The sequence below is a fragment of the Mobula birostris genome, chromosome 9, assembly GCF_030028105.1.
Source record: "Mobula birostris isolate sMobBir1 chromosome 9, sMobBir1.hap1, whole genome shotgun sequence".
In the NCBI taxonomy this organism is placed as follows: Eukaryota; Metazoa; Chordata; class Chondrichthyes; order Myliobatiformes; family Myliobatidae; genus Mobula; species Mobula birostris.
The window spans coordinates 104,771,885-104,790,979 of NC_092378.1; the positions used below are offsets into that span (position 1 = coordinate 104,771,885).

At 52.7% G+C, this 19,095-nt stretch overlaps 1 protein-coding gene across 1 annotated transcript in view; it reads left to right on the forward strand.

Annotated features, from left to right (window-relative positions):
* The first annotated feature begins 7,834 nt into the window (after positions 1-7,834).
* The window catches only part of top3a (DNA topoisomerase III alpha), a 51,120-nt gene continuing 39,859 nt past the window's right edge, over positions 7,835-19,095 (forward strand). Inside the window, exons 1-2 of the mRNA XM_072268532.1 lie at positions 7,835-8,078; positions 18,704-18,763. Of these exons, the coding sequence (XP_072124633.1) occupies positions 7,941-8,078; positions 18,704-18,763 (198 nt within the window). The 5' untranslated portion in view covers positions 7,835-7,940. The remainder of the gene's footprint in view (positions 8,079-18,703; positions 18,764-19,095) is intronic.

Below are 19,095 nucleotides of genomic sequence, written 5' to 3' on the forward strand. Positions count from 1 at the left end.
CAGGTCAACAATCCTTCATCAGAATTGGGAATAGTTAAGGAAATTAAACAAGCCTACATTGCAACGAAAGGAAATGTCTCTATCCTGCTGTTACCTAACTCCTATATTTAGACTCTTGCATTCCTCCAGTAAAGCTTAACAGAAGTTAATGGAACAGGATCAAAGGATACATTATAGGGTTCAGAACTCAAAAATTTTAAGTTAATCAACCAATTCAATGTTGGCATCCTATTTTTACTTTCAGCTTTTGTGGTAATTTTGTAATTTGTTTTTTATTTACATCACTTCTAGACATACCTTGCTAATCTTTCTCACTCTCTAAGTTTGCACCACTATTATTGGTGTCTTTCACTCTCCCTTGGCTTCAACCATCTCAGACATTTTTGTCTGCCTGTCCCTCCTTCCCATCTCTTCCACTTAAAACAGTTCATTTTTAATTTTATTCAGTTGTAATGAAAGGTCATCAATTTGAAATATTGTAAGTTCTGTCTCCACGGATGCTGTCTGAACATTTGAATATTCCCAGTATTTTCAGTTTTATTTCATCTATCGAACCTCTGCAGTGATTTGCTTCTGGACAGTAGTTACATATTGTGTTTTACCATCTGTACAATTCACATTATTGGTCTCTAATTGTGGGAGTTACCATCCTCTGTTTACTAATTTGCTTGTCTGGTTGCTTGGCATCTTCTGGCTCAGCCTTTGACAGTTCGTAGTCAGGTAAGTGGTCACCCAGTGTTTGTTCCATGACTCTATCAGCATCAGTTTCTTTCCTGAAGAAGCACCAAGCTAAAAATGCAATTCCAGCAAGGCTGAAGGGAAGTACTTTCCACAAAGATCTCTGATAACTACTGCCCATGGCTTTCTCCACAGAACAAACACGACTGTTTGCCTTACTGGTACTGAATTTTATGGCTCCAACTTCTTCATTAGTAACGTCCTGTAGTGATGGTTTGTGATCGCCTGGAGCTGTAGAGAAGAAAGCTCTTGCTGCGATGTTCTTTCTGAAGAGAAACAAAATCAACAACAGTTTGTCTGAGTAGGCCATTAAACTATAAATTATGCTGGAAAAAAAGACCATCTTTCTCCTCTCCCTAAAGGCGACTCCATCTCTCAATCCCCTTCTAGTAATCCAGATAAGAAGCTCTTGCATACGTTTACTGGCTATGAGGATCTGACAGGATTAGAATATGTGCTGTCAAGGGTGGCCACCCCACGAAACATTTGTTGCCCACAATCTGCATCTTATGTTACATTCAATAGAATTAATCATTCAAGTTCCTTAGTCACTGACACCATCTCTCTTGGCATTGGTTTAAAACACAATGAGGATTTTCACAAAATGTATTTGTCTCCTAGATAACATCATAAATGGCAGTGATGTTTCACTCCCCAAAAGAGCTGAACACATGCTTTGAAAGGGAGAATAAAACTATACCTGTGTGAATTCCTGCAGTGTCTGGTGACCCTGTGACATCTGTCACAAAGGCTGACACCAAAACAGCCTTCAAAAGGGTGAACCCTCGCAAGGTGCCAAGCCCTGATGGTGTACGTGGCAGGACATTGAAAACCTGTTCCAACCAACTGGGTATAGTGTTCCAGGGTCATCTTCAGAGTGTCACTCCTTCTGTTGGACACTCCCATCTGTCCAGAAGAGCAGGGGGAGATGCCTCAGCGATTGCTCAGTAGCACTCACTTCTACCATGATGAAGTACTTTGAGGGGTTGGTCACATCTAGAATTAACTCCAACCTAGGCAAATTGCAGCGGATCCAGATCCTTGCTTATCCCCACAATAGGTCTACAGCAAATGCAATCTCACTGGCTCTCCGCTCAGAGAACAGCTAAACCTATATCAGGCTTATTGATTACAGTTAAGCAATCAACACCATCGTCCCATCAGTTTTAATCAATGAGTTTCAAAACCAGGGCCTCTACAACTAACTTCCACATTGAGAGACCAGTCAGTCCAAATTGGAAATAATATCTCCTCCTTACTGACAATCATCACAGGCCCAATTCAGGGATATTTGCTAGGCCCACTGCTCTATTCTCTCTACGCCAATGACTGTGTGGCTAGGCACAGTGCAGGCTTCATCTATAGATTTGCTGATGACACAACTGTAGTCAGCAGAATCTCAGATGGTGCCGAGGAGGCGTACAGGAAATTTATAGATACATCAGCAGATTGAGTAGTGCCACAACAACAAACTGGCACTCAATGTCGTCAAGGAACTGAAGATCTATTCTGGGCCAACATTTTGATGCAAATATGAAGAAGGCATGCCAGCAGCTATATTTCATTATGAGTTTGAGGAGGTCTCGGTATGTCACCAAAGACTTGAGCAAATTTCTACAGACGTACTGTGTACAGCATTTAGCTGGTAGCCTCACGGTGTGGTATGGAGGTGCCAACGCACAGGATCAGAAAAAGCTGCAGAGGGTTGTAAACTCAGACAGCTCCATCATGGGAACTAGCTTCCCTACCATTGAGGACATCTTCAAAGGCAGTGCCTCAAGAGGATGGCATCCATTATTAAGGACCCTCACCATCCACAGCATGCCTCCTTTTCATTGCTACCGTCAGGAAGGAGGTAGAGGAGCTTGAATACACATACTTAATGTTTCGGAAATAGCTTCTTCCCCTCTGCCGTCAGATTTCTGAGCAGACCATGAACATGAACATGACCTCACATTTTGCTCTACTTATTTTTATATATATTTATTGTAACTTATTGTAATTTTTCATGTATTGCACTGTCTGCTGACACAAAATGAATTTCACTACATACTACGTCAGTGATAATAAACCTGATCTGATTTGCTATATAATAAATCAGGCCATCATCAAGATGGAGTTACATTGCCTATCTTTTGCCAAAAAACTTACCCGTACCATGATTAGTTCCTAAGCGCGACCATTCTAACGCACTCCTGGCAGCCCGATCATCTGTCTTCTAAATCACACTGCATCTCATTCACCCTATTTTCCTTTCTCAACCACAGTTTTAATTTTAGTAGCTACACTGTTGCTAATAACTCCTTCCTTAGCCTTGCCTTCTCTTCATGTTACTTCATTCAGGTTTGCAAGATGTCTACTCTCCTTGAGCCCTGTCATGCTGTTCATCCTTGATTTTAATGATCACTTCTGCAATCAGCTGCCCACACCCTAAGCTCTGCCATCTCCTCCTTTAAGGTGCTCCTCAAAACTCTGACTAACCTTTTGGTCATCAGTCCAAATTGCACAGCTTGATGTGAAATCTTGTTGATAATGCTTTGGAGCAATTTCGGAATGTTTTGCAAGAAGTGTTACATTAGGGCAATGGATGTGGTGAATCATAAACTCGAGATTCTGCGACCAGCATTCTATTCCTCTCCATGGATGCTGCATGACCTGCTGAATTCCTGCAGCATTTTGCCTGTGTTACACTGGATGTGGTGGTTTGAATACTTCATCCAGCAGTCTTGATTAACAAACTGAGGATATAAAGGAGTCCAAACTCAGTTATTGGATTACCTGAGATTATAAGTAAACCTGATTCTCTGTAATGGTGGCTCATCTGGTTCACGTTACAGAGACTAGCCTGTGTGTAAACATGAGAAATAAGAGGACTAGTTCATTAGATTCTTCACATCCAAAGGTTTTTAGTTTCTATGTTGTGCTAAATCCACATCCATTCACTCACATAATATCTACAACTGCTGAGACCCACAGTCACAGCAACAGTTATACCTGGAAGTCTTATAAAGCATTTCAATCCACCATATTAAAGTGGATTAAAAATTCAACTGGCCATATCACCCACTTTTAACTAATATGAACTGATTGCCATGAGGCATCCACACTCAGCTAATGAATCAACACTCTTCCATCTGAAACTACTGAAAGAAACAATGAGTAATACAGAGATTGAATAAGTACTAGGTGAGACATTAATGTCCAAAAGCAAGAATAGAATCACTACTGACCAGATTGACTGAGTCCTGATAGCACAAAACGTATGGGTGAAGGTGAGGTCGAGCACATTACCTACTGCACACCCAGTCTGCCGTGGGCAGTGTTTAGATAACATGAGGGATAGACATGCTTGACCTCACCTTCACCAATATGCACATCACAGACACAACTGCCCATGACAGTGTTTATAAAAGTGACCACTGCACAAAATTCCTAAAAGACTTTTTTGTTAAGGATATAAACCCTTGCAATTTAAGTCCTGAAGAAGGGTCTCAGCCTGAAAAATCGACTGTTTATTCTTTTCCATGGATCCTGCTTGACCTGAAGAGTTCCTCCGGTGTTTTGTGTGTGTTGATAGCAATTCAAAACTGGGCATTTCAAAGTTCAAAGTAAACCTATTAAGAAAGTACATATATGTCACCATATATAACCCTGAAATTCGTTCTTTTGTGGGAATTCACAGTAAGTACAAAGAAACACAATAGAATCGATGCGAGACTGCACATGATAAGACGGACAAACGACTAATGTGCAAAAGACAACAAACTGCAAATACAAAAACAAAAAAAACATGATAATAAATGAATTAGCAATAAATAGAATATATGAGATGAAGAGGAATAGATAGAGTGGACAGCCAGCGCCTCTTCCCCAGGGCACCACTGCCCAATACAAGAGGACATGGCTTTAAGGTAAGGGGTGGGAAGTTCGAGGGGGATATTAGAGGAAGGTTTTTTACTCAGAGAGTGGTTGGTGTGTGGAATGCACTGCCTGAGTCAGTAGCGAAGGCAGATACACTAGTGAAATTTAAGAGACTACTAGACAGGTATATGGAGGAATTTAGGGTGGGGGGGGTATATGGGAGGCAGGGTTTAAGGGTCAGCACAACATTGTGGGCCAAAGGGCCTGTACTGTGCTGTACTGTCCTATGTTCTAAGAATCCTTGGAAGTGAGTCCATAAGTTCTGAGAACAGTTCAGTATTGGGGTGAGTAAAATTTAATAAAGTTATCCCCTCTGTTTCAAGAGCTTGATGTTTGAGGAGTAATAACTTCCAGAACCTGGTGGTGTGGGTCCTGAGGCAACTGTACCTCCTTCGAGATGGCAGCAGTGAGAAGAGAGCATAGCCTGGATGGTGGGGGTCCTTGATGATGGATGCTGCTTCCCTTCGACAGTGCTCAATGCTGGAGAGGGCTTTACCCGTTATGGACTATATCCACTACATTTTGTAAGACATTTACCCTTAAAGAGCTGTGCCCATCATGATATGTGATTTCTTGTCCTCCTATCCACAATCTTCCATTACAATCAAGCCAGCAGATCAATAATAAGTGTAAAAGTTCAGAAGCCGCACCAGGGAATCAATGAAAATAAGATGTTACCCTGACGAAACGGCATCAAAAGCGAACATCATACGCAGCGCATACTGCAGCTCAGTGACCCCTCAACGAGTCAATAGGATCAAAACTCTGCAGTCCAGTCACATCCAATCATGAATGTTGGTAGTTGATTAGAGAAGGCTTCAACCTCGACGATGAAGATCAGAACCAAAGACAGGGCTGAAGTATTTGCCACCAGGCATACTAAGATGATCTATCTTGGATTCGTCCAGAGATCCTCACCAAAATACAGAACAAATCCATCCGTCTTTATATGGCCAAACATAATCTAGTTCCACACCGTACTGAGGAAACTCTCGAAGATTCCTCGACATGAGTCGACAAACCTTTAGAATGCCTTCTAATACGCTTGAAGATCCCCGGGAAGTAAGACAATCTCCTTTACAACACTGGAGACACAAGATACTGCAAATACAGAATTATGCTGCAGAAAGAAACAAGGTCCCGTACGAACTCGGTGGGTCGAGCAGCATCAATAGGATGAGGGAGGGGTGGCTCCCATCTGTTCCATCCAGCAGTTTGTTTTCAGTTCATTTACGATATTCCCTGGCGTAAAGGTCACAAAATTCAAAATTGATCCACGCCAGTATTAAATTAAATTAAAGATCCCTTCAATCCCAATATTTAATTCTGAAAAGGACGACTTTCAAGGTCATGTGCTTTAATATACAGTCAGCGATGCCTCCCAACCTCTCAACTCAGTTGCCAAAGTTTCTCAATTGTTCTATAATGCACGCACCTGCGTCCCGCGAAAGCCGTTCCAATCAGGCGTCCTTCTGAGGATAAAAAGGCCTGTAAACTTCTCGTTAATGTCACACATACCACCATCATTCCCCACACAACTAAGGAACCGGTCCACTGGTGTACCAGTCCAATCTTCCCCAGCCCCGTGCTTTGCCCTATCTTTGGTTCCGGATACTTCAGCAGAGAGCTGTCACTGAGCACATTCGACGGGCATTAATAGCAGTAAACCGGTTAATTTGATCAGGGGAACAGCATTATCGTCTATCTCAGTATCTCGTAAAATGTTATTGTATCCAAATGGGAAAAAAAAAGTTTTATTATAATTAGAAATGGATCGCTCTGGCTTAACAAGGTATATTTCGCAAACGGGTAAAACCAGCAGAAATATGGCCTGATTCAACAGCTATTATTTGTTATAACATCATTAAAGATTGAGATTTTAATGGGGAGAAATTATATTTAACCTTTATTTTCTACCTTCATTTTCTATTCTTATATCTGAGTTTGGATACAGATTTTTTGATATTTCAGTGTCTCTTTCGTGGTGTGTCACTTATGTGAATGTGTTTTTATTTACATTGGCTTATATGGGGTAAAAACCTAGATTTTAAACGCATATTATGTCTGTTAATTATTTTGCTTGTCAGATATCTTGGAGCTCTCTAGTAGGCAATTAACTTTGGTCGGGATTCCTAGCTTCTTCTTGGGCAGTCCCATGGGATGAGGATGATCTATTTCCATTCCTGCAATTCTAGGGTGATTGCTGAGACCAAGGTAGGACCACTGGTGGCACAGAAGGCACAGAGGGAAGTGCTGAGTGATTAGGGAGTAATTGTGTCCACTCTGCTATTTGCAGAGTCAACCCGGACCATCGCGGTTCCCCACCATCCCCACCATTCCCCTACACTGAAGCGCTGTCACAGGAAAGCAGCATACATCATCAAAGACCCCCACCACCCAGGTCATGCTCTCTTCTCACCCCTGCCATCAGTAAGAAGGTACTGGGGCCTGAGAGCCCAGACCACCAAGTTCTGGAACAGTTATTACCCCTCAGCCATCAGGCTCTTGAACCAGAGGAGATAACTTTGCTCACCACATCACTGAACTGCTCCCATAACTGATGGACTCACTTTTGATGACACTTCATCTCATGTTCTTGCTATTTGTTGTTTATTTATTATTATTATTATTTCTCTTATTTATTTGCATAGTTTGTTGTCTTTTGCACATTGGTTGTTTGTCGTCCTGTTGGGTGAGGTCTTTCATTGATTCTGTTGTTTTTCGGATTTACTGTTTATGCCCGCAAGAAAACGAATCTCAGGGTTGTAATGGTGACATGTATGTACTTTGATAACAAATTTACTTTGTACCTTGATACTTCTCCAGGTTGAGTAGACATGGGTCAGGAATTTTCATGACTAAATGGGGATGTTATATTTGTCATTATTGTTATAATCTGATTCTAATTCAACGGGGGGGGGTTCTGAACATCCTTGAATAATTGTCCTCTATAACTGCTTGCTTTTACAGAGTAATCAAAACCTCCTCGCTGCAGATGTTGGCTTGAGAGGGGACAATGATATTGATTCCCTTGTTTTGCAGAACCATGTGCAGATACTGTTAGTAATCACCTATATTCTGAAGTCTGTGCTGTGGGTAGCCACTATCTCAGAAGATTGGAAGCGAGTGGGGATTTACTGTACCTGGCTCGAGTTTGTGATCATTAAAGATTGTTTTCCTTGGCGACAGCTGCGGGAGCTGAGCGCCAGGGGGCGCTCGCGGGTAGCGTGAGGCGCCAACGCTGATGGCGGGGTGAGCGCCGGGCCTGGTCTCGTCTCGGCATGATAGCGGTGCTCAGGCGAATGATGAGCAGCGTTGTGGGTCGCCGGTTGCAGGCACGTCAGGTGCTGTGCGTGGCCGAGAAAAATGACGCAGCTAAAGCCATTGCGGAGATCATGTCGGCCGGACGCTTCCGCAGGGTAAGAACCTGGTGTACAGTTTTGACATTTAGGACATGGAGCAACCACTCACAACTTTATCCCGCCACTATCCCTCCTGGGGAACCGTTCCCAAGCACCAGACTTTACGCCACCATCGCCACACTGCCCTGATTAAGTCAACCCCTGCGTACCTCAAACCCTACAACTAACACAGCGCAGGCAACAGAGTCCACTGCCTCCTCCCCTCCACTCCACGTTGTTGAAGGACTGCCATCTAATCCTCCCACCCCCCATCCTTCACCTCCCACACCCCCGTCCTTCACACCCACCCCTCACTTCCCACCCCCACCCCCATCCTTCACCTCCCATCCCCCATCCTTCACCTCCCACCCCCCCCGTCCTTCACACCCACCCCTCACTTCCCACCCCCATCCTTCACCTCCCACCCCCATCTTTCACCTCCCACCCCCCCGTCCTTCACACCCACCCCTCACTTCCCACCCCCATCCTTCACCTCCCACCCCCCCGTCCTTCACCTCCCACCCCCCCGTCCTTCACCTCCCACCCCCCCGTCCTTCACACCCACCCCTCACCTCCCATCCCCCATCCTTCACCTCCCACCCCCCCGTCCTTCACACCCACCCCTCACTTCCCACCCCCACCCCCATCCTTCACCTCCCATCCCCCATCCTTCACCTCCCACCCCCCCCGTCCTTCACACCCACCCCTCACTTCCCACCCCCATCCTTCACCTCCCACCCCCATCTTTCACCTCCCACCCCCCCGTCCTTCACACCCACCCCTCACTTCCCACCCCCACCCCCACCCCCATCCTTCACCTCCCACCCCCCCGTCCTTCACCTCCCACCCCCCCGTCCTTCACCTCCCACCCCCCGGTCCTTCACACCCACCCCTCACTTCCCACCCCCACCCCCATCCTTCACCTCCCATCCCCCATCCTTCACCTCCCACCCCCCCGTCCTTCACACCCACCCCTCACCTCCCATCCCCCATCCTTCACCTCCCACCCCACCCGTCCTTCACACCCACCCCTCACTTCCCACCCCCACCCCCATCCTTCACCTCCCACCCCCATCCTTCACCTCCCATCCCCCATCCTTCACCTCCCACCCCCCCGTCCTTCACACCCACCCCTCACTTCCCACCCCCACCCCCACCCCCATCCTTCACCTCCCACCCCCCCGTCCTTCACCTCCCACCCCCCCGTCCTTCACCTCCCACCCCCCGGTCCTTCACACCCACCCCTCACTTCCCACCCCCACCCCCATCCTTCACCTCCCATCCCCCATCCTTCACCTCCCACCCCCCCGTCCTTCACACCCACCCCTCACCTCCCATCCCCCATCCTTCACCTCCCACCCCCCCGTCCTTCACACCCACCCCTCACTTCCCACCCCCCACCCCCATCCTTCACCTCCCACCCCCATCCTTCACCTCCCATCCCCCATCCTTCACCTCCCACCCCCCCGTCCTTCACCTCCCACCCCCCCGTCCTTCACACCCACCCCTCACTTCCCACCCCCACCCCCATCCTTCACCTCCCACCCCCATCCTTCACCTCCCATCACCCATCCTTCACCTCCCACCCCCCCGTCCTTCACACCCACCCCTCACTTCCCACCTCCATCCTTCACCTCCCACCCCCATCCTTCACCTCCCATCCCCCATCCTTCACCTCCCACCCCCCGTCCTTCACACCCACCCCTCACTTCTCACCCCCACCCCATCCTTCACCTCCCATCCCCCATCCTTCACCTCCCACCCCCCCGTCCTTCACACCCACCCCTCACTTCCCACCCCCATCCTTCACCTCCCACCCCCATCCTTCACCTCCCACCCCCATCTTTCACCTCCCACCCCCCCGTCCTTCACACCCACCCCTCACTTCCCACCCCCATCCTTCACCTCCCACCCCCATCTTTCACCTCCCACCCCCGTCCTTCACACCCACCCCTCACTTCCCACCCCCACCCCCACCCCCACCCTTCACCTCCCACCCCCATCCTTCACCTCCCATCCCCCATCCTTCACCTCCCACCCCCCCGTCCTTCACACCCACCCCTCACTTCCCACCTCCATCCTTCACCTCCCACCCCCATCCTTCACCTCCCATCCCCCATCCTTCACCTCCCACCCCCCCGTCCTTCACACCCACCCCTCACTTCCCATCCCCATCCTTCACCTCCCACCCCCATCCTTCACCTCCCATCCCCCATCCTTCACCTCCCACCCCCCCGTCCTTCACACCCACCCCTCACTTCCCACCCCCATCCTTCACCTCCCACCCCCATCCTTCACCTCCCACCCCCATCTTTCACCTCCCACCCCCCCGTCCTTCACACCCACCCCTCACTTCCCACCCCCATCCTTCACCTCCCACCCCCATCCTTCACCTCCCACCCCCATCCTTCACCTCCCACCCCCCATCCTTCACACCCACCCCTCACTTCCCACCCCCACCCCCACCCCCACCCCCACCCTTCACCTCCCACCCCCACCCTTCACCTCCCACCCCCACCCTTCACCTCCCATCCCCCATCCTTCACCTCCCACCCCCCCGTCCTTCACACCCACCCCTCACTTCCCACCTCCATCCTTCACCTCCCACCCCCATCCTTCACCTCCCATCCCCCATCCTTCACCTCCCACCCCCCCGTCCTTCACACCCACCCCTCACTTCCCATCCCCATCCTTCACCTCCCACCCCCATCCTTCACCTCCCATCCCCCATCCTTCACCTCCCACCCCCCCGTCCTTCACACCCACCCCTCACTTCCCACCCCCATCCTTCACCTCCCACCCCCATCCTTCACCTCCCACCCCCATCTTTCACCTCCCACCCCCCCGTCCTTCACACCCACCCCTCACTTCCCACCCCCATCCTTCACCTCCCACCCCCATCCTTCACCTCCCACCCCCATCCTTCACCTCCCACCCCCCATCCTTCACACCCACCCCTCACTTCCCACCCCCACCCCCACCCCCACCCCCACCCTTCACCTCCCACCCCCACCCTTCACCTCCCACCCCCATCCTTCACCTCCCATCCCCCATCCTTCACCTCCCACCCCCCCGTCCTTCACACCCACCCCTCACTTCCCACCTCCATCCTTCACCTCCCACCCCCATCCTTCACCTCCCATCCCCCATCCTTCACCTCCCACCCCCCCGTCCTTCACACCCACCCCTCACTTCCCACCCCCACCCCCACCCCCATCCTTCGACTCCCACCCCCCGTCCTTCACACCCACCCCTCACTTCCCACCTCCATCCTTCACCTCCCACCCCCATCCTTCACCTCCCACCCCCCCGTGCTTCACACCCACCCCTCACTTCCCACCCCCACCCCCACCCCCATCCTTCACCTCCCATCCCCCATCCTTCACCTCCCACCCCCCCGTCCTTCACACCCACCACTCACTTCCCACCCCCATCCTTCACCTCCCACCCCCATCCTTCACCTCCCACCCCCTATCCTTCACACCCAACCCTCACTTCCCACCCCCATCCTTCACCTCCCACCCCCATCCTTCACCTCCCATCCCCCATCCTTCACCTCCCACCCCCCCGTCCTTCACACCCACCCCTCACTTCCCACCCCCACCCCCACCCCCATCCTTCACCTCCCACCCCCATCCTTCACCTCCCATCCCCCATCCTTCACCTCCCACCCCCCCGTCCTTCAAACCCACCCCTCACTTCCCACCCCCATCCTTCACCTCCCACCCCCATCCTTCACCTCCCATCCCCCATCCTTCACCTCCCACCCCCCCGTCCTTCACACCCACCCCTCACTTCCCACCCCCCAGCCCCCACCCCCATCCTTCACCTCCCACCCCCATCCTTCACCTCCCATCCCCCATCCTTCACCTCCCACCCCCCCGTCCTTCACACCCACCCCTCACTTCCCACCCCCATCCTTCACCTCCCACCCCCCGTCCTTCACACCCACCCCTCACTTCCCACCCCCACCCCTATCCTTCACCTCCCACCCCCTATCCTTCACCTCTCACCCCCCCGTCCTTCACACCCACCCCTCACTTCCCACCCCCACCCCCACCCCCATCCTTCACCTCCCACCCCCCCGTCCTTCACACCCACCCCTCACTTCCCACCCCCACCCCCACCCCCACCCCCATCCTTCACCTCCCATCCCCTATCCTTCACCTCTCACCCCCCCGTCCTTCACACCCACCCCTCACTTCCCACCCCCACCCCCATCCTTCACCTCCCACCCCCATCCTTCACCTCCCACCCCCATCCTTCACCTCCCATCCCCCATCCTTCACCTCCCATCCCCTATCCTTCACCTCTCACTCCCCCGTCCTTCACACCCACCCCTCACTTCCCACCCCCATCCTTCACCTCCCACCCCCATCCTTCACCTCCCATCCTTCACCTCTCACCCCCCCGTCCTTCACACCCACCCCTCACTTCCCACCCCCACCCCCACCCCCATCCTTCACCTCCCACCCCCCCGTCCTTCACACCCACCCCTCACTTCCCACCCCCACCCCCACCCCCACCCCCATCCTTCACCTCCCATCCTCCATCCTTCACCTCCCATCCCCTATCCTTCCCCTCTCACCCCCCCGTCCTTCACACCCACCCCTCACTTCCCACCCCCACCCCATCCTTCACCTCCCACCCCCTATCCTTCACCTCCCACCCCCATCCTTCACCTCCCATCCCCTATCCTTCACCTCTCACCCCCCCGTCCTTCACACCCACCCCTCACTTCCCACCCCCACCCCCACCGCCATCCTTCACCTCCCACCCCCCCGTCCTTCACACCCACCCCTCACCTCCCACCCCCATCCTTCACCTCCCACCCCCATCCTTCACCTCCCATCCCCCATCCTTCACCTTCCATCCCCTATCCTTCACCTCCCACCCCCCCGTCCTTCACACCCACCCCTCACTTCCCACCCCCCACCCCCATCCTTCACCTCCCACCCCCATCCTTCACCTCCCATCCCCCATCCTTCACCTCCCATCCCCTATCCTTCACCTCTCACCCCCCCGTCCTTCACACCCACCCCTCACCTCCCACCCCCATCCTTCACCTCCCACCCCCATCCTTCACCTCCCACCCCCATCCTTCACCTCCCACCCCCCGTCCTTCACCTCTCACCCCCCCGTCCTTCACATCCACACCTCACTTCCCACCCCCACCCCTATCCTTCACCTCCCACCCCCTGTCCTTCACCTCCCACCCCCCTGTCCTTCACACCCACCCCTCACTTCCCACCCCCATCCTTCACCTCCCACCCCCATCCTTCACCTCCCACCCCCTATCCTTCACCTCTCACCCCCCCGTCCTTCACACCCACCCCTCACTTCCCACCCCCACCCCATCCTTCACCTCCCACCCCCTATCCTTCACCTCCCACCCCCATCCTTCACCTCCCATCCCCTATCCTTCACCTCTCACCCCCCCCGTCCTTCACACCCACCCCTCACTTCCCACCCCCACCCCCACCCCCATCCTTCACCTCCCATCCCCCATCCTTCACCTCCCACCCCCCCCGTCCTTCACACCCACCCCTCACTTCCCACCCCCATCCTTCACCTCCCACCCCCATCCTTCACCTCCCACCCCCTATTCTTCACCTCTCACCCCCCGTCCTTCACACCCACCCCTCACTTCCCACCCCCACCCCTATCCTTCACCTCTCACCCCCCCGTCCTTCACACCCACCCCTCACTTCCCACCCCCACCCCCAACCCCATCCTTCACCTCCCACCCCCCCGTCCTTCACACCCACCCCTCACTTCCCACCCCCACCCCCACCCCCATCCTTCACCTCCCACCCCCATCCTTCACCTCCCATCCCCCATCCTTCACCTCCCATCCCCTATCCTTCACCTCTCACCCCCCATCCTTCACACCCACCCCTCACTTCCCACCCCCACCCCCACCCCCACCCCCATCCTTCACCTCCCACCCCCCGTCCTTCACACCCACCCCTCACTTCCCACCCCCACCCCACCCCCATCCTTCACCTCCCACCCCCCCCGTCCTTCACACCCACCCCTCGCTTCCCACCCCCACCCCCACCCCCATCCTTCACCTCCCATCCCCCATCCTTCACCTCCCACCCCCTATCCTTCACCTCCCACCCCCCCGTCCTTCACACCCACCCCTCACTTTCCACCCCCCACCCCCATCCTTCACCTCCCACCCCCATCCTTCACCTCCCATCCCCTATCCTTCACCTCTCACCCCCCCGTCCTTCACACCCACCCCTCACTTCCCACCCCCATCCTTCACCTCCCACCCCCATCCTTCACCTCCCATCCCCTATCCTTCACCTCTCACCCCCCCGTCCTTCACACCCACCCCTCACTTCCCACCCCCATCCTTCACCTCCCACCCCCATCCTTCACCTCCCACCCCCATCCTTCACCTCCCACCCCCATCCTTCCCCTCCCATCCCCCATCCTTCACCTCTCACCCCCCCGTCCTTCACACCCACCCCTCACTTCCCACCCCCACCCCCACCCCCATCCTTCACCTCCCACCCCCATCCTTCACCTCCCATCCCCTATCCTTCACCTCTCACCCCCCCGTCCTTCACACCCACCCCTCACTTCCCACCCCCACCCCCATCCTTCACCTCCCACCCCCATCCTTCACCTCCCACCCCCATCCTTCACCTCCCATCCCCCCGTCCTTCACCTCTCACCCCCTCGTCCTTCACATCCACCCCTCACTTCCCACCCCCACCCCTATCCTTCACCTCCCACCCCCTGTCCTTCACCTCCCACCCCCCTGTCCTTCACACCCACCCCTCACTTCCCACCCCCATCCTTCACCTCCCACCCCCATCCTTCACCTCCCACCCCCTATCCTTCACCTCTCACCCCCCGTCCTTCACACCCACCCCTCACTTCCCACCCCCACCCCATCCTTCACCTCCCACCCCCTATCCTTCACCTCTCACCCCCCCGTCCTTCACACCCACCCCTCACTTCCCACCCCCACCCCTATCCTTCACCTCCCACCCCCTATCCTTCACCTCTCACCCCCCCGTCCTTCACACCCACCCCTCACTTCCCACCCCCACCCCTATCCTTCACCTCCCACCCCCCCGTCCTTCACACCCACCCCTCACTTCCCACCCCCACCCCTATCCTTCACCTCCCACCCCCTATCCTTCACCTCCCACCCCCCATCCTTCACACCCACCCCCACCCCTCACTTCCCACCCCCACCCTTCACCTCCCACCCCCCCGTCCTTCACACCCACCCCTCACTTCCCACCCCCACCCCTATCCTTCACCTCCCACCCCCTATCCTTCACCTCTCACCCCCTATCCTTCACCTCTCACCCCCCGTCCTTCACACCCACCCCTCACTTCCCACCCACCCCTCACTTCCCACCCCCACCCCTATCCTTCACCTCCCACCCCCTATCCTTCACCTCCCACCCCCCCGTCCTTCACACCCACCCCTCACTTCCCACCCCCACCCCTATCCTTCACCTCCCACCCCTTATCCTTCACCTCCCACCCCCCATCCTTCACACCCACCCCTCACTTCCCACCCCCACCCCCATCCCCATCCTTCACCTCCCACCCCCCGTCCTTCACACCCACCCCTCACTTCCCACCCCCACCCCTATCCTTCACCTCCCACCCCCCATCCTTCACACCCACCCCTCACTTCCCACCCCCACCCCCCACACCCCCATCCTTCACACCCACCCCTATCCTTCACCTCCCACCCCCGTCCTTCACACCCACCCCTCACTTCCCACCCCCGCCCCTATCCTTCACCTCCCACCCCCCCATCCTTCACACTCACCCCTCCATCCTTCACACTCACCCCTCACTTCCCACCCCCACCCCCGTCCTTCAAACCCACCCCTCACTTCCCACCCCACCCCTATCCTTCACCTCCCACACCCCTGTCCTTCACACCCACCCCTCACTTCCCACCTCCACCCCTCACTTCCCACTCCTCACTTCCCACACCCACCCCCCGTCCTTCACATCCACCCCTCACTTCCCACCCCCACCCCCATCCTTCACCTCCTACTCCCACCCCCCATCCTTCACCTCCCATAGAACCATAGAAACTACAGCACAGAAACAGGCCCCTTGGCCTTTCTTGGCTGTGCCGAACCATTTTCTGCCTAGTCCCACTGACCTGCACACGGACCATATCCCTCCATACACCTCCCATCCATGTATCTGTCCAATTTATTCTTAAATGTTAAAAAAGAACCCGCATTTACCACCTCGTCTGGCAGCTCATTCCATACTCCCACCACTCTCTGTGTGAAGAAGCACCCCCTAATGTTCCCTTTAAACTTTCCCCCCCTCACCCTTGACCCATGTCCTCTGGTTTTTTTCTCCCCTTGCCTCAGTGGAAAAGGCCTGCTTGCATTCACTCTGTCTATATCCATCATAATTTTATATAACTCTATCAAATCTCCCCTCATTCTTCTATGCTCCAGGGAATAAAGTCCTAACCTATTCAACCTTTCTCTGTAACTGAGTTTCTCAAGTCCCGGCAACATCCTTGTAAACCTTCTCTGCACTCTTTCAACCTTATTTATATCCTTCCTGTAATTTGGTGACCAAAACTGAACACAATACTCCAGATTCGGCCTCACCAATGCCTTATACAACCTCATCATAACGTTCCAGCTCTTATACTCAATACTTTGATTAATAAAGGCCAATGTACCAAAAGCTCTCCTTACGTCCCTATCTACCTGTGACGACACTTTTAGGGAATTTTGTATCTGTATTCCCAGATCCCTCTGTTCCACTGCACTCCTCAGTGCCTTACCATTAACCCTGTATGTTCTACGTTGGTTTGTCCTTCCAACGTGCAATACCTCACACTTGTCTGTGTTAAACTCCATCTGCCATTTTTCAGTCCATTTTTCCAGCTGGTCCAAGTCCCTCTGCAGGCTCTGAAAACCTTCCTCACTGTCTACTACACCTCCAATCTTTGTATCATCAGCAAACTTGCTGATCCAATTTACCACATTATCATCCAGATCATTGATATACATGACAAATAACAATGGACCCAGCACTGATCCCTGTGGCACACCACTAGTCACAGGCCTCCATTCAGAGAAGCAATTCTCTACCACCACTCTCTGGCTTCTTCCATCGAGCCAATGTCTAATCCAATTTACCACCTCTCCATGTATACCTAGCGACTGAATTTTCCTAACTAACCTCCCATGCGGGACCTTGTCAAAGGCCTTACTGAAGTCCATGTAGACAATATCCACTCCCTTCCCTTCATCCACTTTCCTGGTAACCTCCTCGAAAAACTCCAACAGATTGGTCAAACATGACCTACCACGCACAAAGCCATGTTGACTGTCCCTAATAAGCCCCTGTCTATCCAAATGCTTGTAGGTTCTGTCTCTTAGTACTCCCTCCAATAACTTACCTACTACTGACGTTAAACTCACCGGCCTATAATTTCCCGGATTACTTTTCGATCCTTTTTTAAACAACGGAACAACATGAGCCACTCTCCAATCCTCCGGCACTTCACCCGTAGACAGTGACATTTTAAATATTTCTGCCAGGGCACCCGCAATTTCAACACTAGTCTCCTTCAAGGTCCGAGGGAGCACTCTGTCAGGTCCCGGGGATTTATCCACTTTAATTTTCCTCAAGACAGCAAGCACCTCCTCCTTTTCAATCTGTACAGTTTCTATGGTCTCACTACTTGATTCCCTCAATTCCATAGATTTCATGCCAGCTTCCTTAGTAAATACAGACGCAAAAAACCTATTTAAGATCTCCCCCATTTCCTTTGGTTCCGCACAAAGCCGACCACTCTGATCTTCAAGAGGACCAATTTTATCCCTTACAATCCTTTTGCTCTTAATATACTTGTAAAAGCTCTTTGGATTATCCTTCACTTTGACTGCCAAGGCAACCTCATGTCTTCTTTTAGCCCTCCTGATTTCTTTCTTAAGTATTTTCTTGCACTTCTTATGCTCCTCAAGCACCTGATTTACCCCCTGTTTCCTATACATTTCATACAACTCCCTCTTCTTCTTTATCAGAGTTGCAATATCCCTTGAGAACCAAGGTTCCTTATTCCCAACCCCCGTCCTTCACACCCACCCCTCACTTCCCACCCCCACCCCCATCCTTCACTTCCCCCACACCCCTTAGCTGCTCCCCAACACTCCTTCCCCCTCCCCTTCACCCACCCCTACACCTCTCAACCTCTGTCCCTACTCCTTCTCCCCTCAGCTCCTGCCCCTACCCATTCCCCCTCAACCCTCCCTTCCCTCTCAACCCTCCCTTCCCCTCACCCCCTTCCCTCTCACCTGCCCATACCTGTCCCTCACCCCCATCCTCCCCTCAAAACCCCTCATCCTTCTCACTCCTCACCCTCCGGAAGGTCTGCCAAATATTGCCACACATCTCCAGGATATTTCTCTACTCTCCCCTCTGCAGCCCCAAGATCACCACCATCACTGTAAATGGGTGTTCTCTTCCCACTCGTCACTGGCCTGAATTATCAAGTCTTGTATCATTTTCTGCAGGTGCTGCCTGGGCACTTTCTGGGCAAATCATTTTAGATTTTCACTCTAGTGTGGTTTGGTTTGGTACAATGTCAATAACATTCACATTTTTACTTCATTTAGAGAGAAGGGCTTTCAAAATTCAACAAGATCTATGAATATGAGTGTAATCTGTTTGGTCAGGTATGTGTTTGTTTTTCTACTCCTTTAAATGGAACTTTGTTTGTTTGATGCCATTCCTTCTCACTGCTATATCTGTGCTGGGGGTGACTGGGAGAAATGAATTGCTCCAACTCGCCTTCCAACTCTTCTTGCCCTCCCCTCCCCTCCCCATCCTGCATCTCCCCCCCCCACTCACACATTTTTCCAACCTTTATAGCTGAACATGTTTTCATGTTGCTGAATGGTGTGATTTTTGGATAATCGAGCACTCATAAAAATGTCCTTCTCCTTCTAGAATGGCAATTGTTTTATTCTAGCATCATATACTGAGGTGCAGTGAAAACAGTCACCCA